Genomic DNA, 23739 nt, shown 5'->3' on the forward strand with positions numbered 1-23739 from the left:
ATATTCCACTGCGTGTCTGTGCCCGCTCGTCCTATCCACGTACCCGCTGATGGGCACCGAGGCCGCTTCAGATTTCTGCTGTTTGACCAAGGCTGCTATGAATATCCATGCATGTTTTTGCATGGACATGTTTTCGCTTCTCTGGGCAAGTGTCCTAAGAGCAGAAGCTCTGGGCCATGGGGTCAGCTCATGGTGAACTCGCAGGAAGCTGCCAAAAACCGTTCTCCACAGCAGCAGCGCCACTTCACCGCCAGCAGCCGCGTGAGGTCTCCTTTCCTGCAGTCCTGACATCTGGGTTGGTCTTCTGCACTGTTCTCACCCCAGCAAGGGTGAGGCACGGTCACCACCCTAAGGACCAGTGATGTTGAGCATCCTGCACATTTGGACTTGCTTTTCACGAATCTTCTTCTGTGCACTGCCTGTGCAAGCCTTTGCCCAGTTTTGGATTGGGTTCTTGGTCCTGTGTGGAAGTCTAAGAGTACTTTGTACGTTCTACATACGAGTCCTGGGGGGTTGTATGCTACTGTTAACCTCATTTCATAAACAGCATTTGTTTTATTTTTGTGTTTTAGAAAGACAATGGAGCCACTTAAGTGGCTATGGCGACTGTGCTTGGCCTGCTGTCTCCTCATGCTATGACAACCGCTGCCAGGCCAGCACTGTGTCTGACGTCACCAGTAACTGCCAGGACTTTCTGAAAGACTTGGACGTGACAAACTGGGTTCCAGGAGCATCACACAGACCGTACCTGACTCTTGCCACAGTGCAGGAGGAGGTATTACCAGCACGAGTTCCGGATGAGGAGAGGCAGGCAGAGGGGGAGTCACTGTCTGCGCTGTGGGCCCAGCATGTGCCAGCGAGCAGGGATGTGACTTGCAGTCACCTGGCGCCTCCCACTCTTACATCCTCTGCCCGAGAGCCAAGCTGCGCTGCGGGGCCCTCTGCTCCACTGAAGTGTACTAACCCAACAGCCCAGTTCTGCTCAGTTGGACTGAAGCTAACTCCCCTTCTGGATGGTTCTGGTGGACAACTCTGCATTCTACCGCCGTCTTAAGCCCATAGTTGCTACTTTCCTAAGCGAGCATGCAGCCTGCTTGCTGTGGGCTCTCATGACAACGGGTGCCTGGAGATGCAGCTTCAGGGGCAAGACCTAAACGCAGGAAGGAGTGCACCAATACCAGGGCACGTCAGCAGACTGGTAAATGCCTTGACACCCAGGGGCAGCCGACAGCAGTGACTCCTGGGGAAGTGGAGGGGAGCCTTGCTGGCTAAAGAGGGACCTGTGTGTCCACCTGAGGCCCGGCAGGCGCGTGGGGACAGGCTGGCTGCAGGGTGGGCAGGGAGCCCTGACCTGCAGCTTGGTTCCACTGCGACACTCTGCTTCAAGCTATTCAATTCCCTGTTCGAGAACATAAGGCGGGTCTCTTCTGTGCCAGTGCCCAAAATGGGGTGCCTGCAATCTCCATGCCGGGGGCCAGCCAATGAGGGCACATGGGCCAGACTGGCCTGCTGCCCACTTTTGAAATGAAGTTTCCCTGGCGCACGGCCACGCCTGTTCATTCACATATCGTCTCTGGCTGCCAAGTAGCAATGGCAGAGAATGTTTGTTTCATGGCCTCAAGTATTTAATACCTGACCCTTTATGGAAAAAAATTGGTTGACTTCTGATCTATAGCAATTTGCCTTATTATTTTCTTTAGTATAAATTCCTTGAATAGCATTTATGAGCCAAACAGTATCCACATGAGAAATTTTTGATGTCCCCCTTGGTACATGTTCCTTAAAAAGTACCCTGCTGGTTCCTGCATCCACCAGCAGTGTAGGAAAGTGACTCTTCCCACACGCACACCAACTTCTTCCTTCTTCACTGCTGTGTTTTTTAAGTAGAGAATTATAGCTATTCACAGAATCTGGGTTCATTCTGGTGACATCAAGCATCCGTGGAATTTGATGGACTCCGTTTCAGTCCCTGTCCCCCCCACTACCCCTCCTCCACTCTACTGATCTTCCTTTCACTCATTTGTCTCTTTACTTATTTTTGGTGGGTACATTCTGCATACATGTAAGGGTGGAACTGCCTGTGGCGCACCACACGTGCACACGACCTGATCCTGTTAGACTCACTCTGCCTCTGCCTCTCCTCCCTCCCCTCCTCCCTCCTCTCGACCTTCGTCTGCTCCACGGACCTTCCTTGTATCTTTATGAGATCTGACTCCCCTTATTTCGCCCTAGCTTCTGCAGATGAGAGAAGACACTGGACCCCTGTCTTTCCAGTCTGGCTCATTTCACTCAGCGTGATGTTCTCCAGTTCCATCCATTTACCAGCAAATGCCACAATTCATTCTTCTCTATGGTTGAGTGAAACTCCATTGTGCACCCATACCACGTTTTCTTAATCTGTCCGACTACTGACAGGCATCTAGGCTGGTCCCATAATTTGGCTATTGTGAATTGTGTTGCTACAAACACTGATGTGACTGTATCACTATAGTTTGCTGATTTTAGTTCTTTTGAATAAATACCAAGGAGTGGGCTAGCATACTGACTTCTTATCTCAATTTAAATGTTCACCAATTGTACAAGTAAAGAGATACAGCAAAATTATTTTACATTTAAATGTCTTTGCTAGTGAATTTAAAAATTTTTTAAAATTCTGTGAATAGTCTTTGACTTCTTTTCTCCTGGAACATTCAGTTTTCTTCTTATTTTCTGATAACCCTTTAAATATGAATGCTGCCCATCATCCCACACAACTCAAGTTCTTTCCTTAGTGACATGACTGGAACTGCATTTAGGATTTGGGCTTTGCCCTTTGAGTTTCACATAGACAGATGCTCTGGTCTGTTTTCTGGCTGATTCTCCTGCAGTGACATGCTTCTAGATCATTCCGCTCTCTCTGATTGTTAAATATTCCAACATTTTACTGTAAATTCAAGGTCTAATATCCCACACAAATATTAATGCATCTGAAATTTACTGTGTGTGTAAGGGAGGTCAGGACCTACGTGATCGTGCTAAATGGCGAGCCATCGATCCCAGTGTTGTCTGTTGAGAAGTCCTTCCTTCCCTGCTGCTACGTCATGGGGCCCGGTGTCTGTCTGACTCCATTTCTGGGACACAGGATTTGCTGAAGGAGGTGGGCTGCTATTCTTCTTGTTGCCATCCTCTGTCTGCTCTTTCCCTAGTACTGTGGTCCTTGAGTACTTTAGGATTTTTCGACTGATCCCTACAACACACGGTCCTCCCCATCATCCTAGTTAAAAAAAAAAAAAAAAAATTGGGTATTTCCATGCAGTTTTCCAGATAAACGTGAAAATGAATGTGTCAATATAAAAATTACTTTAATTTTGATTGAAGCTGCATCATTTGCATAGAAATGGTGGGAAGGTACTGTGCATTTGTACTTCCCGAGCCTTTCTCCCTGGGGGACCCACCAACCTCTCCATCCCGGTCTTCTTTCATTTCTTCAGTCAGCTTGTCAGTTGATCCTGTACCGCTCTCGTCCAGTTTCTCAGCATGATTCCTTTATTCGTTTTGGTATCAAGTCCTGATGGAGGGCCCCAGGGCTGGGGGAGAGCTGGCCACGAGCCAGTGGCCTGAGACGCAAGGGGCAAAGCGGGTGGATGGCCGGCAGTGAGGTCTGGGGATGGGCCGGCCGGGAAGGAGCTGTGCCTGAGAGGCAGGCAGGGACCTGGGCAGAGGGCACCTGAGCCAGGCTGCTCAGACGTCACCCCAGAAACGGCCTTCGCATCATCACGTCTCCTCCAGGATCGGACGGGAGAAGGATGAATCGTTTCGCAACCGCTCTGAAGGGCCAGGCGTTGAGGCGCAGCCTGGAGCACATCCCCGTCAGCGTCGGCGGGAAGGGACCCGACCTGAGGGCACCGCGACCCCGCTGACCCTAACGTCTAAAGGACTGTGGTCCTGAGAGAGCCACAGCAAGCAAATCCGTACCTGTTCTGGGGTCTTGTTGGAGAAAATCACAGCGGACCCTCCTTCCTCCACGTTGGGGTACTCGGGAAACGAGCCCGTCAAGCTCCTGTGCAGAGAGGGAGGCAGGTTACAGCAGGAACGCGACCCGTTCCCTCTGTGGACACCCGGCCTGCTTGGGTTCACGCAAGCCCTGGTGGGGTCCTGGGACAGAGGGCCGGACCGCATGTCTCTGAGGGCGGAGGTGGCCTTCAGGGACACAATCCCCTCCAGCGGGACCCATCGGTCTGAGACAAACCTCTCTCTACGAGAGGTGGTGCTTTCCTTCCTCCTCCTTTTCTTTTCTTTTTAGTGCTAAGATGCTCTGGGCTAGAGTTAGGATGAGACAGCCGCAGAAACCGTGGCTTCCTGTTTGCAGTTGAGGACAAGCCCCGAGCCTGCGCCCCGGCAGGGGGAGCCGTGCGGACCACACGGCTCTGCGGCGTCAGGTCCGCCATGCGGGAGGGCTGGGCAGCCCGAGGCCTGTGCTCCACAGGTTCCATGGAGTACTTTTTTTATAACCACATAATTTCTACATTTAGAAAGCAGACATTGAAATTTAAAGTTGAGGATTTCTGAAGGAATATGTGGTTAACATTTCTAAGAGAAATGACTTTGACCTGAGCGTCCCATCCACTCTACACATAGGAAGAGAGGACCTGCCGAGTTAGTTCCATTAATTCACAGATGTGGGAAGACTAAGGGTGGGGGACCGAGCTGAGAATGACCTGGGGGGGGCTCAAACTTGTGGCTGTAAGGAGCGCTTGACTAAGCTTGACTTCTTTTGGGGGGGGTGGTACTGGGGATTGGACTCAGGGTAACTTGACCACTGAGCCACATCCCCAGCCCTACTTTGTATTTCATTTAGAAACAGGGCCTCACTGAGTTGCTTAGTGCCTCACCATTGCTGAGGCTGGCTTTGAACTCATGATCCTCCTGCCTCAGCCTCCCAAGCCACTGGGATTTCAGGCGTGCGCCATGGCACCGGGCACTAATCTTAATTTTTAAGCATTGCAAAGAACTCTTGTTTCTCTAGGTTATAGATCTTGATGATACTTGCTGTATCGGGTATTTACACTTAGAAATTCCCAAAATGTATTTTTAATTCACTAAAAAATAATAAGCCCATTGTATGTTGGCAGAAATCACACTTTTATAAATAATAAATACATTGACCAAAGCAAAAAATGATTAATGAGGAGTGCGGCACTGTTTGGATCTTTTTGAGTCTAGTTAGCATCTAGGCTTGTTGGAGTCGCTGACGCTCATTCCTCTGCCTTCCAGTCTGCTGTTCCTGCTGGAGCACGAGAGGGAAATCTGGCCCCATGGAGGTAGAAGGAAAAGGCAGGAGGGCCCTTCGCAGCCTGGCGGAGACCTGCGCAGCGCCTCGACAGCTCTGGGCTCCTGCAGGCTCTGGCCTGGACCCAGAGAGCCCACCGAGAACCCGCCCTCCCACCTCCAGGTGGACAGGTTTTCTTGCACGTGGAACAGCCCCACCCGGCACCCAGGTGTGCTTCTTTTTTTTTATATAATTTATTTTTATTGTAAACAAATGGGATACCTGTTGTTTCTGTTTGTACATGGGTAACAGCATACCATTTGCATATTCATACATTTACATAGAGTAATGGTGTTTGATTCATTCCATTATTTTTTTCCTTTCCCACAGCCCTCCCACCTCTCCTTTCCCTCTATACAGTCCCTCCTTCCTCCATTCTTGCCCCCCTCCCACCCCCCATTATGTGTCATCATCTGCTTATCAGTGAGATCATTCACCTTTTGGATTTTTGAGATTGGCTTATCTCACTTAGCATGATATTCTCAACTTCATCCATTTGCCTGCAAATGCCATAATTTTATTAATCTTTATAGCTAAGTAATATTCCATTGTATATATATACCACAGTTTCTTTATCCATTCATCAACTGAAGGGCATCTAGGTTGGTTCCACAGTCTGGCTATTGTGAATTGAGCAGCTATGAACATTGATGTAGCTGTATCTCTGTAGTATGCTGATTTTAAGTCCTTTGGGTATAGGCCAAGGAGTGGGATAGCTGGGTCAAATGGGTAGGTCCATTCCAAGTTTTCTAAGGAATCTCCACATTGCTTTCCAGAGTGGCTGCACTAATTTGCAGCCCCACCAGCAATGTATGAGTGTACCTTTTTCCCCACATCCTCTCCAACACCTATTGTTGCTTGTGTTCTTGATAATCGCCATTCTAAATGGGGTGAGATGGAATCTTAGTGTAGTTTTGATTTGCATTTCTCTTATTACTAAAGATGGTGAATATTTTTTCATATGTTTGTTGATTGCTTGTAGATCTTCTTCTGTGAAGTGTCTGTTCATATCCTTAGCCCATTTGTTGATTGGGTTATTTATATTCTTGGTGTAGAGTTTTTTGAGTTCTTTATATATTCTGGAAATTAGTGCTCTATCTGAAGTATGAGTGTCAAAGATATTTTCCCACTCTGTAGGCTCTCTCTTCACATTGCTGATAGTTTCCCTTGCTGAGAGAAAGCTTTTTAGTTTGAATCTATCCCAGTTGTTGATTCTTGCTTTTATTTCTTGTGCTATGGGAGTCCTGTTAAGGAAGTCTGATCCTAAGCCAACAAGGTAAAGATTTGGACCTACTTTTTCTTCTATAAGATGCAGGGTCTCTGGTCTGATTTCGAGGTCCTTGATCCATTGTGAGTTGATTTTTGTACAGGGTGAGAGATAGGGGTTTAGTTTCATTCTGTTGCATATGGATTTCCAGTTTTCCCAGCACCGTTTATTGAAGAGGCTATCTTTTCTCCATTGCATATTTTTGGCACCTTTGTCTAGTATGAGAAAATTGTATTTATTTGGGTTTGTGTTCATGTCCTCTATTCTGTACCATTGATCTATCTGTCTATTTTGGTGCCAATACCATGCTGTTTTTGTTACTATTGCTTTGTAGTATAGTTGAAGTTCTGGTATTGTGATACCCCCTGTTTCATTCTTTCTACTAAGGATTGCTTTAGCTATTCTGGGTTTCTTATTCTTCCAGATGAATTTCATGCTTGCTTGCTCTATTTCTGTAGGGTACATAATTGAGATTTTAATTGGAATTGCATTGAATCTGTATAGCACTTTTGGTAATATGGTCATTTTGACAATATTAATTTTGCCTATCAAAGAACATGGGAGATCTTTCCATCTTCTAAGGTCTTCCTCAATTTCTTTCTTCAATGTTTTGTAGTTTTCATTGTAGAGATCTTTTACCTCTTTGGTTAGATTGATGCCCAAGTATTTTATCTTTTTTGAGGCTATTGTAAATGGAGTTGTTTTTCTCATTTCCCTTTCAGCTGTTTCGTCACTTGCATATAAAAATGCTTTAGATTTATGCGTGTTGATTTTATAGCCTGCTATTTTGCTGAATTCATTGATGAGGTCTAAAGTTTTCTGGAGGAGGTTTTTGGATCCTCTAAAAAGAGAATCATGTCATCCGCAAATAGTGACACCTTAAGTTCCTCTTTTCCTATTCGTATCCCTTTAATTTCTTTAGTCTGTCTAATTGCTCTGGCTAGAGTTTCGAGGACAATGTTGAATAGAAGTGGTGAAAGAGGACATCCCTGTCTTGTTCCCATTTTTAAAGGGAATGGTTTCAGTTTTTCTCCATTAAGAATGATGTTGGCCACGGGCTTAGCATAGCCTTTACAATGTTCAGGTATGTTCCTACTATCCCTATTTTTTCTAGCATTTTGAGCATGAAGGGGTGTTGTATTTTGTCAAACACTTTTTCTGCATCAATTGAAATAACCATATGATTCTTGTCCTTAAGTCTATTGACATGATGGATTACGTTTATTGATTTACGAATGTTGAACCATCCTTGCATTCCAGGGATGAACCCCACTTATCGTGGTGCACTATTTTCTTAATATGTTTTTGGATACAATTTGCCAATATTTTCTTAAGGATCTTTGCATCTATATTCATCAAGGATATTGGTCTAAAATTTTCTTTCCTTGTTGTGTCTTTTCCTGGTTTGGGTATGAGGGTGATATTAGCTTCATAGAATGAGTTCGGTAGGGTACCCTCCTCTTCTATTTCCTGGAATACTTTGAGAAGTATTGGAATGAGTTCTTCTTTGAAGGTCTTGTAGAACTCGGCTGAGAATCCATCTGGTCCTGGGCTTTTCTTGGATGGTAGATTTTTAATGGCTTCTTCTATTTCATTGCTTGATATTGATCTGTTTAAATTGTGTATGTCCTCCTGATTCAGTTTGGGAGGAGCATATGTCTCTAGAAATTTGTCAATGCCTTTGGTAGTTTCTATTTTGTTGGAATACAGATTTTCAAAGTAGCTTCTCATTATGTTCTGTATCTCAGTGGTGTCTGTAGTGATATTTCCTTTTGCATGATGTATTTTAGTAATTTGAGTCTTCTCTCTCCTTCTCTTTGTTAGTGTGGCTAAGGGTTTGTCTATTTTGTTTACTTTCTCAAAGAACCAACTTTTTGTTTTGTCAATTTTTTGAATAGTTTCTTTGTTTCAATTTCATTGATTTCAGCTCTGATTTTAATTATTTCCTGTCTTCTACTACTTTTGCTGTTATTCTGTTCTTCTTTTTCTAGGGCTTTGAGCTGTAATGTTAGGTCATTTAGTTGTTGACTTTTCATTCTTTTCTGGAATGCACTCCATGCAATGAATTTTCCTCTTAGTACTGCTTTCATAGTGTCCCAGAGATTTTGATATGTTGTATCATCGTTCTCATTGACCTCTAAGAAATTTTTAATCTCCTCCCTGATGTTTCTTGTTATCCATGTTTCATTCAATAGCATATTATTTAGTCTCCAAGTATTGGAGTAATTTCCCTTTTTTCTTTTGTCATTGATTTCTACTCTCAGTCCATTTTGATCTGATAGAACACAAGGCAGTATCTCTATTTTTTTGCATTTCCTAAGGGCTGCTTTGTGGCATAACACATGGTCTATTTTTGAGAAGGTTCCATGTGCTGCTGAGAAGAAAGTGTATCTGCTCGTTGATGGATGGAATATTCTATATTCGTCTATTAAGTCTAGGTTATTGATTGTGTTATTGAGTTCTATGGTTTCTTTGGTTGGATTTTGTTTGGAAGATCTATCTAGTGGTGACAGTGGTACGTTAAAGTCACATAGTTGTGGTCTATGTGATTCTTGAAATTGAGAAGGATTTGTTTGATGTACAGGGATGCACCATTGTTTGGGGCATAAATATTTACTATCGTTATGTCTTCCTGATTTATGGTTCCCTTAAGCAGTATGAAAAGTCCTTCTTTATCCCTTCTGACTAACTTTGGCTTGAAGTCCACTTTATCTGATATAAGGATGGAAACCCCCGCTTTTTTACTGAGTCCATGTGCATGGTAGGTTTTTTTCCCATCCTTTCACCTTTAGTCTGTGGATGTCTTTTTCTATGAGATGAGTCTCCTGCAGGCAGCATATTGTTAGGTCTTTCTTTTTATTCCATTCTGCCAGTCTATGTCTTTTGATTGATGAGTTTAGGCCATTAAAATTCAGGGTTATTATTGAGAAATGATTTGTATTCCCAGTCATTTGGCTTATTTTTGGTTTTTAAGTTGGCTTGGTTTCTCCTTTGAGTGGTTTTTCTCTAAGGTAGTTCCTCCCTTTGCTGATCTCCATTGTTGTTTTTCATTTCCTCCTCATGGAATATTTTGTTGAGAACATTCTGTAGTTCAGGCTTTCTATTTGTAAATTCTTTTAACTTCTGTTTATCATGGAAGGATTTTATTTCATCTTCAAATCTGAAGGTTAGTTTTGCTGGGTATAGGATTCTTGGTTGGCAACCATGTTCTTTCAGAGCTTGAAATATGTTGTTCCAGGCCTTTCTAGCTTTTAGAGTCTGGGCTGAGAAGTCGGCTGCTATCTGTATTGGTCTCCCCCTATATGTAATCTGATGCTTTTCTCTCGCGGCCTTCAAAATCCTATCTTTATTTGAATGTTAGGCATTTTCATTATAATGTGCCTTGGTGTGGATCTGTTGTGATTTTGTGCATTTGGTGTTCTGTAAGCCTCTTGTATTTGATTTTCCATTTCATTCACCAAGTTTGGGAAATTTTCTGATATTATTTCATTGAATAGGTTGTTCATTCCTTTGGTTTGTATCTCTGTGCCTTCCTCCATCCCAATAATTCTTAAATTTGGTCTTTTCATGACGTCCCATAGTTCTTGGAGATTCTGTTCATGATTTCTTACCATCTTCTCTGTTTGGGCAACTTTATTTTCAAGATGAAATATTTTGTCTTCATTGTCTGAGGTTCTGTCTTCCAAGTGGTCTAGTCTGTTGGTGATACTTTCCATTGAGTTTTTTATTTGGTTTATTGTTTCCTTCATTTCAAGGATTTCTGATTTTTTTTTTTTTTTTTTTTTGAGAATCTCTATCTCTTTGTTGAAATGACCTTTTGCTTCCTGCAGGTGCTCTTTCAGCTTATTGGTATTATCATTCATTGCCTGCATTTGCTCTCTTATCTCATCCTTTGCTTCACGAATCATCTTAATCATGTATAATCTGAAATCCTTTTCAGACATTTCTTCTAACATACTGTCATTGGATTCTATGAATATAGAATCTAGATTTGTTTGGATCATTTTCTTCCCTTGTTTTTTCATGTTGTTCATGTATCTTCCCCTCTAGCAGTGCAGATCTGGGGTACTGCAGATTTCCCCCTATAGGCTTATAGTGGCCCTTTAGGTTTCCAAAACCCTTTCTTTAAGGGGAGATCAATATTAGCAGTGCCCAAATCAGACACTATGCAATCCTCCACCAAATAGCCCCTATGGGGACAATAACAAAATTGTCATAATAAACAAAATGAGTTCAAATATTATCTTTGGTATAACAAACAGGTTTGCAATAAGGTCTGCAGTTTCTAATGGAGGACAAAGAGGATGCAGAGGGATGTAGAATGTGGCTGTTAATGGGATAAGAAAAGAATATACAGAAGTTCTAGAAAATAGAAAGGGTGAGAGTGTAATCAAAAGAAATTGGATATTAGCATGCAAAAAATGGAGAAAGAGACTCTGAGGGAACAGGTAAACAAAAGGAAAAGAAAGCAAGAAAAGTAAAGAAATAAAAACTTAAATTTTTTTAAAAAGGAGAAAAAAGAAAATCTACTGTATAACAGTCATATAGTAATGAAACCTCCCAGTGTTCAGTAGCCTGATACATGAGAGGTACGTGACCATGAGCTTCAAGCCTCCAGCAGGCATCGCAGGATGGGACTTGCCCCACCCAAAGATCGGAGGTACGGCTTCCAGGATTATCCAAGATGGCCTTTCTGGCTTCCAAATGTGTTGGCAAATGGGGAGCTGCAGCTCAGGGGTGCATGTGGTCAGCAGGAGGTCCTGGAGGCAGGATGTGGTTGGTCCGGCAGGGGTCCTGGAGGTCGGGTGTGTTTGGTGTGGTTGTGGGATCCTGGAGGCCGGGTGCAATCAGTCGGTCTGTGGTCACGGTGATAGGGCGCAGTCAGTTGGTCTGGGGGTCCTGGCAGCAGTGAGCAGTCAGTTGATGTGAGGGCCCCAGAGGCAGGGAATGATTGGTCTGGCTGAGGGATCCTGGAGACGGGGCTCAGTCAGTCCCGCCAGGGGTCCTATGGGGCCTGGCTGTTGTCTCAAAATGGCGGCAGCCACGTGTAATCAAACCTGCAGGTACTGTGACAGTGAACTTCCAGGCAACAGCAGGCAGCTGGTGCTCCACTGGCGGTTGGTGATCAGTTTTCTGACTGTTGTCGGACGGTCGGGAGGTGAACCTCGAGCGTTGGGTGATGGATAGGTGTAAGGCAGGCGATGGACAGGCGAGAGGCAGGTCCCACCTGTGCTTCTTAAAGTTGGGTCTTTGTCATTTGGAAAGGGAAGGGCCACTTAGTCACGTGGCTTGTCACTGCTAATGACCACTGACCATGGTGGCAAGCCCAGGTAGTGGGAAGCTCCCATGCTGTCAGGCAAGGTCTCCGAGATGTGATATCTCGGCCCCTGTGGCACCATTGGAGGCCTGGCTCAGACACATGATGTGAGGGCTGGAGAGATCTGGCCACCTGCGCAATGCTCGCCTCGGCCTCCCGGGCCTCCACAGTCACCTCCCCACACAGCTTGCTGCACTGCTGGGTTTCACCATTTAAACCTGAGTATTGCAAGGACCTCAAACAAGCTCAGTGACATCAAAAACAGAACGAATTCCCATGTGCCGTTTGAAACATGGGACTCTCATGAAACACATCCACTGTCACCGAGGTTTAATATCAGGACCTTTTGCAAAATAACAATATTAAACGTTTATTTTTAATAGACCAAGGAACATACTGGGTTATTCTCACTCGTGTGAGCTTGTGTAATTGATTATAAGCTGAGCCTGAATTACTCTTTGTCTTGAAGAAGTGGAACAGTTTTCTTGGGCACAAATCTGAAAGCATATTTAAAATTCTGTGTCTATAAAATGACTGTGCCCTCTGGTAGTTCTGTGCCATACCCCCCACCCACACACGTGTGCTCATGGGAACGCAGGCATGTGCACAGTCCTTCCTTGCATCCCTCTGCTTCGTCTGCCCCTCCACCAGGGGTGACTAGGACACCTCCACCCTCAGTGTTGATTTTCCCTGGTGCTCTGGGTACACTGAGAGCCCCTCCCTGGCCCCTTCCCTGTGACTTGGTCACTTCAAACATGATAGACAAGGTGGGCTTGGGTTCCGCTGACATTACTGAGATTCCGTTCCGTGGTGGCTGGGTTGCTCTCAGCTGGTGCCATGGCATCCTGGGGCCCTGCCCCCCCCACCCAGCAAGCCTCCTCAGAACCAAGCTCCGGGGCTCTCCACTCCTGGGTTCATCCAAGGTGGTGGTGAGGCCTGGAGTGTCCACGCTTCGGGCTCAGCTCCCACAGGAGGCAGAGCTGCGGGCACAGACTGCGCACAATCACGGATGAGGGAAGAGGAGCACATTATTTTGGCCCCTGTGGTGCTTCCGGCACAGCAGCTGGAACCTGATGGACTTGCCTGCAGGTCTCGGCCCACCTGGCCTGCTCAGGAGGAGCCAAGGGCCCCAAATTACATGGTGTCAGGAAGATGGTGCTTTTGATTAAAAGTGGAAACCAAAGCATCAGCTTTTAGTGGAACCTGGTCCCTCTCAGGTCCTCTCCCCCTGATGGGCATTCCTCCACATCTCTGCCTGCCCCTCCATCCCAGGATCACTGGCACAGGGGATGGTGAGGTTGCCCTTTTGCACAGACGCTTGGACACCCCAGGGGCTGCTGCGCGCAGGACTGACAGGCAGTGTGAGCATCGCTATTATTCAACCAACGGGAATGGCCAAACACAACCGGAGCTGCTCTCGGTCCTGAAAGGCCACCGCCACCACGCACACTTCAGGCTCAGCTGCTGTCTGCCCGGATGGCCCAGGAAGGGGGGGAGGGTGGGCCACCTTCCGGAGACCATGCCTCCCTCAGGCCTGTCTCTGTCCCCTGGTTTCGAGTGTTCTGGGCTCACACCTCCGGGGCCCCTTCTGCCTCTCCCCTTCACAAACGCTCCGCTCCCAGCCCTCCCTGCAAGCCTCTCTCATCTCTGGACTCCCTCCCGCGGCTTCAAGAGTTGCCCACGTTCACGCCCCATTACGAGGGTTCTTACAGGTATTATGATGAATTGTGCTCCTGACCCCCAAGGTTCATGTGTCGAAGTCCGAGCCCCCAGCACCTTGGGATGCGACCTTATTTGGAAAGAGGGTTGGGCAGAGGTGCTCGGTTACGATCTGGTCACTCTGGAGGAGGACAGGCCGTATCCCAAGATGACTGGTGTCTTTGTGAGGTGGGGAAACTTGGGCACAGAGACAGACGGGCACAGAGGGAGGGAGGAGCAGGTGAAGAGACCCGGGAGGGGCTGGTCACGTGCAAGCCAAGGAAGGGACCTGGAAAAGTCCTGTCTCTGACCCTGAGGAGCCTCTGCTGCCACTTGAATTTGGGCTTCTGGCTTCCAGAACAAGACAATAGTCTCCCATCATTCAGAGCCACTGCAGGCCTCAGTTCCAGCAGTGCCAGCACACGAGTCCACAGCTCAGCAACAAGCGGGGTCTTGCTGCAGGTCAGAGTCCTCTTCCAGAAGGTTCTCCGTCCTGGTCAACATACTCAGCACCCCTGCCTCTGACAATCCTGTCTGCCTCAGGCACCCCTTCTCTACCTCACGGAGGGCACTCACACAACTGCACCTGTCAGCAGGTCTGAGCTCCCATCGCCCTTGCTGAAGGGCGGGCTGCTGACCTCCCTCCCGGCTCTCCTGCTCCGCTGTCCAGCTGGGTCCTCCTTGTCTCCCCCGCTGGAACCCAGAGGACCCAGGGCTTGGCCCAAGGTCTCCTCCCTCTCTCCATGCCCAAGTTCATGACTGTGGTCTCACCAGTCTGGTGGCTTTCAGCCCCAGCCACGGCTTCAGCCCTGAGAGCCTGGTTCCTGCCTCACCACCCGGCTCAAGCCCACCTGCCCAGCCAGGTCTGGAAGCTTGTGACTCAAGGCGACTCATTTTCGCCAACCCTCTTCCCCCGGCTCTCGCGTTTTCCCAGTTCAGAAAATGGAAACTGTCACTCCAGGGAGGGCACGTGGTGATCCCTTGGCTCAGCTCTTCTTTCACACCCACGTGCGGTCTGCAAACACACTGGCTCGGCCTTCATCTGAGGCCTCCAGCAAGGCCATCCTGGATCACCCACGTGATTTGGGCATCACTGCCTGTCCCCTCTCACTCTTGAAAGTGTCCTGGTTTGGACACAAAGTCACCTAGACCTGCCGTCTGATGTCCCCACCTCCTGTGTCCCCCTCCACCTGTCTCCTGCTGTGGCTCGTCCCAGCTGCTCTGCATTCCACCTCTGGTGCCCTGCTCGGAGCCTCAGCCCGATTAGAAACACACCAAGTGACTGACTCCTGCACTGGACTTAAGGTTGTCCCCCAGTGTCATGCTATCAGATAGGTCCACTCTAACCGTCTTGCATGAAATCGATCTTCTGACCAAGCAAAACAACTGCCCTCTCGCCTCACTACATGGACCTTGCTGCAGTGTGCATCTTTGGGGTGGAGATGTGAGGTTGTTTTTGGATGATAATCTCAATGTCTCTTCGCAGTCTGGAAAACACGTTAATATATGCAGGGAACTTTTCTACTTAAAACAGATTTTAAGGCAAAATTCTCTGCACGATTATGAAGTGTCAAATATGCTGCCTTTCTGCATGATAATTATTTAAATTACAGGTTTCTCTCAACTGTAACTCAAGCCACTTGATTAGCTTCAAACTTTCATCATTTTGCTGATTTACAGTGCGTGCTAGAATGCACTTCAGAATTCCTCCCACTCCCATTTGTCCTCAAAATGCTTTAAGAGGCAAGGTCAACAGGCAAGGCCAACAGGCAAGGGCAACAGGCAAGGGCAACAGGCAAGGTCAAAGTGGGCTTTTCACCTGGGTATCCAAACCTCCCCATGGAACAAGCAAGGCAGAAAATGGCACTCGTCACGTGGCTGCATGGGAAACCACCTCGGCCTCGTACTGGGTCCACGCGTTGCGCCTGCCCTACAGAATGAGGCAGGAATGGAGAGAGAAGGAGGAGAGAGCCACGGAGCAGGCACCCAGGGCCAGGATGGCTAGTGAGGACTGCCATTCAGCAGCCCCTTGGGCACTGTCCAGCAGCATCGTGTCACTGTGAGCAGATGCTGGCACGTTCTATGGGGATGACACTTTTTTAAAAGGTTGGTTCCACAGTCTGGCCATTGTGGACTGAGCTGCTATGAACACTGATGTGGCTGTGTTACTGTAGTATGCTGATTTTAAGTCCTTGGGTATAAACCGAGGAGTGGGATAGCTGGTCACCACCAGCAATGTACAAGTGTGCCTTTCCCCCACATTCGTGCCAACACGTATCATTGTTGTGTTCTTGATGAAAGCCCGTCTAATTGGAGTTAGATGAAATGTTAGAGTTGTTTTAATTTGCATTTCTCTAATTACTAGATATGTTGGACATTTTTTCATATATTTGTTAATTGCTTATATATCTTCTGTAAAGTATCTGTCTAGTTCCTTGGCCCATTTATTGACTGGATTCTTTATATTTTTGGTGTAAAGTTTTCTAAGTTCTTTATAAATTTTGGAGATCAATGCTCTATCTGAAGTGCATGTGGAGAAGACTTTTTTCCCATTCTGTAGGCTCTCTTTTCACATTATTGATTGTATCCTTTGCTCAGAAAAAGCTTTTTAGTTGAATCCATCCCATTTATTGATCCTTGCTTTTATTTCTTGCACTTTAGGAATCTTGTTAAGGAAGTCTGGTCCTAAGCCAACATGATGAAGATTTGGGCCTACTTTTTCTTCTATTAGGTGCAGGGTCTCTTGTCTAATTCCTAACTCCTTGATTCATTTTGAGTTGAGTTTCATGCAGGGTGAGAGATAGAGGTTTAATTTCATTTTATTACTTACGGATTTCCAGTTTTCCCAGAACCATTTGTTGAACAGGCTATCTTTTCTCGATTGTATGTTTTTGGCTCCTTTGTCTAGCATGAGCTACCTGTATTTATGTGGGTTTGTCTCTGTGTCTTCTATTCTATACCATTGGTCTGCCTCCCTATTTAGGTGCCAATACCATGCTGTTTTTGTTACAATTGCTCTGTAGTATAGTTTAAGGTCTGGTATTGTGATACCTCTTGCTTCACTCTTTCTGTTCAGAATTGCTTTGGCTACTCGAGGTCTCTTATTCTTCCAGATGAATTTCATGATTGCTTTCTCCATTTCTATGAGGAATGTCATTGGGATTTTAATTGGAATTGCATTGAATCTGTATAGCACCTTTGGTAGTATGGTCATTTTGACAATATTAATTCTGCCTGTCCAAGAACATGGGAGATCTTTCCATCTTCTGAGGTTTTCATTTCTTTCTTTCTTCAGTGTTCTGTGGTTTTCATTGTAGAGGTCTTTCATTTCTTTTGTTAGATTAATACCCAAGTATTTTATTTTTTTTTAGGCTATTATGAATGGAATGACTTTCCTAATTTCTCTTTCAGAAGATTCATCACTTATGAATAGAAATGCATTAGATTTATGCATATTGATTTTATATCCTGCTACTTTGCTGAATTCATTTATTAGTTCTAGAAGTTTTCTGGTAGAGTTTTTTGGATCCTCTAAATATAGAATCATGTCATCAGCAAATAGTGATAGCTTGAGTTCTTCTTTTCCTATTCATATCCCTTTAGTTTCTTTGGTTTGTCTGATTGTTCTGGCTAGTGTTTCAAGGATGATGAAGAAACGGTGAAAGAGGGTGAAAGAGGGCATCCCTGTCTTGTTCCAGTTTTTAGAGGGAATGCTTTCAGTTTTTCTCCATTAAGAATGATGTTGGCTGTGGGCTTAGCATAGACAGCCTTTACAATGTTGAGGTATGTTCCTACTATCCCTATTTTTTCTACTGTTTTGAGCATGAAGGAGTGCTGTATTTTATCAAACATTTTCTCAGCATCTATTGAAATAATCATATGATTCTTAACTTTAAGTCTATTGATGTGATGAATTACGTTGATTGATTTCTGGATATTGAACCAACCTTGCATCCCTGGGATAAACCCCACTTGATCATGGGGCACTATCTTTTTAATATGCTTTTGTATGTGATTTGCCAGAATTTCGTTAAGGATTTTTGCATCTATGTTCATCAGGGATATTGGTATAAAGTTTTCTTTCCTTGATGTGTCTTTGTCTGGTTTGGGCATCACAGTGATACTAGCTTCATAGAATGAGTTTGGAAGGGTTCCCTCCTTTTCTATTTCATGGAATACTTTGAGGACCATGAAGGCAGTTCTAAGAGGAAAGTTTATAGCTATGAGTGCCTACATAAGAAAAGCAGAAAGAGCCCAAATAAACAACCTAATGTTACATCTCAAGGCCCTTGAAAAAGAAGATATAATGAATTCCAAACCAGTAGGAGGAAGGAAACAAGATCAGAGATGGAATCAATGAACTTGAGAATTAAAAAAGTGATACAGAGAATCATGAAGCAAAGAGTTGTTTATTTGAAAAGTTACACAAGATTGATAAGCTTAGCTAAACTAATCAAAAAAAAAAAAAGGGAAAAAAAAAGTAACCAAATCTCTAAGATGGAAAAGGAGAAACCACAGACATCAAAGAAATCTGGAGGATAATTAGGACCTATTTTGAAAAATCATACTCCAATAAATTGGAAAACCCAGAAGGACCCTGAAAACTCAGGAAATAATGCCAGGAGTTAATAGATGGGATGGCATTAAATTAAAAAGCTTCTGAACAGCAAAGGAAACAACTAAGAATATGAAAAGAGAAACCACAGAAAGGGAGCAAAATCTTTGCTGGTTACTCTTCTGATAGAGGATTGATATTTCAAATTATATTAAAAACTAAGAAAGAAAACCCCAGAATCCAACTATAAATGGGCAAATGAACTAAACACACTTCTCAAACGAAGAAATAGAAATGACCAATAAATACACAAAAAAATGTTCAACATCATCAGCAATTAGGGAAGTGCAAAAATCAAAGTTACATCGAGATTTCACCTCACGGTAGCCCGCATGGCCGTCACCAAGGTACAAACAATAACCAGTGCCGCAGAGGACGTGGGGAAAAGGGCGCTCTTACACCGTTGGCGGGACTGTAAATTAGTACCCCCGCTGTGGAGATCGGGAGGGAGATCCCCCAAAGGACGAGGTGTGGAAGAACCACGTGACCCGCTGCACCACTCAGCACTCATCCCGACGACGGAAGTCAGCTCTACAGTGAGACAGGCACCCGTGTCTGCAGCACCACAGGTCACAGCAGCCAAGCTACGGAACCAGCCTAGGCGTCCGTCAGTGGATGAGTGGGTAAGAAAACGTGGCGTATGTACACAAGGGAGCTCTGTGGGGCCATAAAGAAGAATGGAACTAAGTCACTTTCAGAAAAATGGATGGAACTTGAGATCATCAAGTTAACTGAAATAAGCCAAACTTGGAGGGGAGGGGCAGAGGACGCACTGGGGACTGACCTTGGCCAGGTTATATTGTTGCATTGTGTGCACGTACGAACACGTGATAATGAATTCCACCATTATGTACAACGATAATGCACCAATGAAAAATGTGGGGAAAGGACTCACATCATCATCTCATTTCATCCAACCAGCAGCCCTATGAGGGGGTGAGATCATTGTCATTGATGCTTTTCAGGTGAGGAAACAGGCCTGGCGGCTCTCACTGGGGCAGACTGAAGCCTTGAGCCAGGAAGGGCCTCTCCGGGACCCGCAGGCTCGACTTCCCCACCCACTTTCCATGGGGTTCTCGCGGAGCCGGACATCCAGGGAAGTGCACTGTCTGTGGAGGTGCGATTAATGAGACTTTGTACCGAGAAAGGAGCAGCAGGAGACAGACGCACAGTGAAAACAGTGTTTCACTGGAAATGAAGAGACCTGGGCAGCTGCCCTTGAGGAGCCCTGTGATGCGACAGGCTCAGGGTGAGACCCTGGACAGCCCACCCCTGCAAGACGGTGCCCTTGAACCAGGCTCCTCCACTGAGCAAATAAAAATCAGCAGGTGCTTGCCTATTGGACACTTCAGGACAAATCAGGAGCCCCCTGATTTAGCTTGACACTTAGTTGTGGTAATTTCTTACAGAATTTGTTCAGTGACTAATGGCACCTCCTTAATAAAGTCAGCTTCGGCCTTTCTGTTCTTTATTTGAGGACGCTGGAGAGAAAACGCCACTTTGAGTTTTCACTTAGCAAGTGGAGCATTCAGCAAAGATGGGGCCTATTAAACATTTTTTCATATTGTCATAAGTTCTTGCACAAATGTGAAAATGACCGGCCCTGGATTTCGCAGGATTTAGGAGGCAGGCGACTCGGTTGATAGATCTCCCACCGAGGTCTGACACTAAGCGTCCTCGGTTCTCACCACCGCAGACTCACAGGACAGAGATTTATCTGCGTTTCATCAGGGAGGAAGAGTATATGGATGGAGGGGCTTCCGGCTGATGCCCCCCCAGCCAGGCAGCCACCTCCATTAATGTCAGCAGACTCGTAAATTCTTCCTGCCTCCTAAAGCAAGCAGCTTGTGCCACTGCACAGAAGTCTCCAAGGTGCCACTTGCTGCCCATAAATTCACTTACACTCAATAAAGGCAATGGACTGCACATGGGCTTAATTACAGGGCCCTTCTTGGAAAAACGAGGGGCACCCTAGTTCTCACAGGAGAGGAGTGGTCCAGCAGCACAGCAAGACAGTCTGAGCACATACCACGGAATCCGATTTATTCAGCTGCGCTTCTACTTATTAGTGGGATGTTATTAGCCGTTATCACTCAAGATCAAAGCTTCCTTTTTTTTTTTTTCTGGTACCAGGGATTGAACCCAGGGGGCAGTTAACCATTAAGCCACATCCCCAATCCTTCTTGAAATTTTTATTTTGAGACAAGGGCTTCATAAATTGCTGAGGCTGGCCTTAAACTTGAAATCCTCCTGCCTGAGCCTCCCAAGTAACTAGGATCACAAGCATGTTCCGCCTCTCCTGGCTAAAGCTTCCTTCTTGATTTGAAATTATGATCTTGGATTCCATTCATGCTTCAGTGCAACAGGAACCTTCCTGCCCCACCTCTAAGATTTTATTAAAAGAAACAATATATTACTGATCCCATGATTGCCTATTTTGGTTTTGGGAAAATGATGTATGTGCTTTATTTTTACCTTTTTATCTCAAATATTAATTTGTATAGAAAAATTAATCCCTAGGCAAGAGCAGACACTCCCGGGAAGACTGGAGAGCCATGCCAGACCCAAGACATCACCCATTCGTCACCCAGGCCTCTCCCGCTGCCTTCCTCCATCCTCCGCACCAGAGGCTGCTCGCCCTTCCCTCTTCCAGGTGTGGATCGGAGCCCAGGAAACCCGGGTCAGGGGAAGCGAGCGAGCCGTGGAGCTCCCTGTGCAGCAGCTACTTCTGAAGACGGGGTCTGTTACACGCAGCAGCAAGAATGAGCCACAGAAAGGGCAGGAGAGGCTGGAGGCTCAACCCCGACCACCCGGCCTTCATTTGATGGAGTTCCAGGGACCACTTAAGGTACCCATGCAAACCAAGTCTCGCTCTTTTCTGTCCCAAGTGACACTTCACATTGACACTGTCCCCATGGGACACAGAACAGCCTGCCCAAGCAAACGGAAAGGCTCTGTCTCCAAAGGACGGTGGTGTCCTCGGCAGCAGCCTTGCTCAATGCTGCAAAGGCAATGGCTCCAAAGTCACCCTGCTTCCTGTTTCGGTGACAGCGGCAGAGACATGGTGGCCCTCCACCTTCCGGCATGGTGTCATCTTCACCTTTTGGCAACACGTGACTCCCCAGGCAGAAGGCACTCAGAGGGTAGCAGGACTCTGGCCAGTGGCCACTCAAGGTCCTGCCACATCAGCAGTGCCCGGAGCCAGTCAGCACTTGCAGACCATGGGGCAGACAGAGGCCAGGGCGTGTACGCAGGGCCCAGGCTTCAGCCTGGAACCTTCTATGTGCCAGAGAGAGGGGGTCTGCTCTGCGTTTGCTCAGCAGCCCGGCGTCTGTCTTTCATCAAGGCCCGGCGCCTGGCCTGGCCCGAGGGCCTCTAGCTGCCGGGTGTTCTTAATCTGATTTAGTGTGACGACTGACATCAAAACACGCGATTTCACGCGGGCGGTGCACCTGTCCCCAAGACCTCAGAGCGTGATGCCTGGACCCTGAGAGCTCGCCCACCTCTTCTGTCCCCTGCTCCACCCGTGCACTGAGCAAAGGCAGGAAGAGTTCTTTGCTTCTCCTACGAGCAACCTGCACAGGGGTTCACGGGTCTCCTGGCCACAGCTGCCTCTGAGAACTCACTGGAAACACGATCTCACGGGAATCACCATTATGAGCCCCATGCCCACCTCCGTGCGTGACAGTCTCCTTTCTAAAACTTCCCTCTTTACCCTGAGAGCACTTCATGCTCCCTGCAGAAGCCTGCAGGGCCAGGGGGGGAACAGACACTGCTGCCGTCCACTGCCGGAAGACATCAGCCACACGCATTCTGGAGGTTTCTTTTTTGGCGTCCCTGAAAGTCCTCAGAGCACTCTGGCCTTCCCTGAGGAGTGCTCTGCTCCACACCATGCCTGGTCCTCAGAGCGCTCTGGCCTTCCCTGAGGAGTGCTCTGCTCCACACCATGCCTGGTCCTGGGAGCACTCTGGCCTTCCCTGAGGAGTGCTCTGCTCCACACCAGGCTTGTGTTTCAAGTCTTCACTCACTGGGTCTTGGTTCTCAATCTGGAGGTCACTCTGTGGGTTCTTAGCAAGAGGCCCCGACTTCTCAAGCCCATGGAGACCTCCATGCAATAACCAGTGAGCCACAGCAGGCTCCTCGAGCCCACGATTCTCCCTCCCTGCCCCTCCCTGGGCGCCTCGTCCTTTTGACTGCATGAAACAGGCCCTGCTCTGCATGGAGATGCTAGGAAGCTGGGGAAAGAGGAGTCAGGAGTTGGGAAAGTCGGGTTCCCAATGGCACCTAAGGGACCACGTGGCCTCGGGTACCGCCATCTTTTTCTACAAAACCGCACCGATCCCTGAGCACTCCTTGGCACCGAGAGGCAGACACTCGGGACAAGGGTCCTGCCGCTGGCACCCTCAAGGAGACAACCTCTGGCACGTGGGATGGAATCCTGAGCATGGGCCCTGCCTCGTGGGAACCCGGACCCTGAGAGGCCCTGGATGACTCGGAGCCCTGTGCCCCTGAGCCTCGGGCAGCTCCCGTGCAGACCCCTGCCGGGGACGGGGAGGAGACACTGGTTCACGGGAGAGAAGGGGAACTGTTGAAGGCGCACTGGTGGTGGGGTGCCGGGGCCCCAGGCCCAGAGGTCCCTGCAGGGTCACATGGGGCTGCAGAGGAGAGGAACAGGGAGGCTCTCTCAGGTCGATGGAGACTCTGGAGTTCTGCCTGGCACCAGACACCATGGCCCTCGGCAGAGTGCCCTTCACTGCCCCTGGACGGGAGCGGGCCATGGGCTCCCCGCACAGCTCGGTTCCAGGGCTGGCGTGAGGCGAGGGCAGGAGGGGAGGAGGAGCCCCGGCCTCCAGGTCCCACCGCCCAACACGACAAAGCTGAGCTTGCAGCGTGGAGGGGGGCCTGGCGGCCCTTAAATCTACCCGCTGCCCACGCTTCAGAAAGGAGGAAGGCGGGCAAGGCCTGGCAAGCCCTCCTCCTCAGGAGAGCAGGCCCGCCACGCCCTGCCCTGGGCACACAGCCCACCCCTTCCCCGCCCGCTTCAGGCCTACCCGCCCCTCGGACCGTCCTTCTCCCCACCCACCACCATCCAGGCCCCTTTGTAGTTGGCAAGGGGACACTGACCCAGGGGCTGGGCATGCAGGGGCCCAGACCCCAGAACGGAGCACCAGGGGCCAAGGAGGTGGCAGCATTCCAAACTCTAAGCTGTGTCGGGACCTGACGGCCTCCCTAGGAGTCCACGATAATCACTGGGGCTGATCACACGCCACATATTGGCTACAGCTTTGTATTTGTTCAACTCTGTTGTTTATCTATATTGATAAACAGTAATGTCTTGATCTTTATTAATCTACATTATCCTATGTGGTAAGCACTATCAATACCAACCCCTTCCACGTGAATATAAGGAAGGAGGTAGAGAGAGGGTGAGTAACTGGCTTAAGGTCACACAGCTTGTGAGGGGTCAAGTGCAATTTGAACACAGGCAGCCCAGCCCTGAGACCTCTACCCCTGTGTGTGTGTGTGTGTGTGTG

At 47.4% G+C, this 23739-nt stretch overlaps 1 protein-coding gene across 6 annotated transcripts in view; it reads right to left on the reverse strand.

Moving 5' to 3' along the window:
- Nucleotides 1-23739, reverse strand: part of Iqca1 (IQ motif containing with AAA domain 1) — a 129337-nt gene that overhangs the window by 69387 nt on the left and 36211 nt on the right. For all 6 annotated transcript variants that reach the window (XM_047545769.1, XM_047545767.1, XM_047545768.1 and 3 more), the window contains one exon: nucleotides 3955-4039. In XM_047545769.1, the coding sequence (XP_047401725.1) occupies nucleotides 3955-4039 (85 nt within the window). The remainder of the gene's footprint in view (nucleotides 1-3954; nucleotides 4040-23739) is intronic.

The sequence above is a fragment of the Sciurus carolinensis genome, chromosome 3 (assembly GCF_902686445.1).
Source record: "Sciurus carolinensis chromosome 3, mSciCar1.2, whole genome shotgun sequence".
NCBI lineage: Eukaryota > Metazoa > Chordata > Mammalia > Rodentia > Sciuridae > Sciurus > Sciurus carolinensis.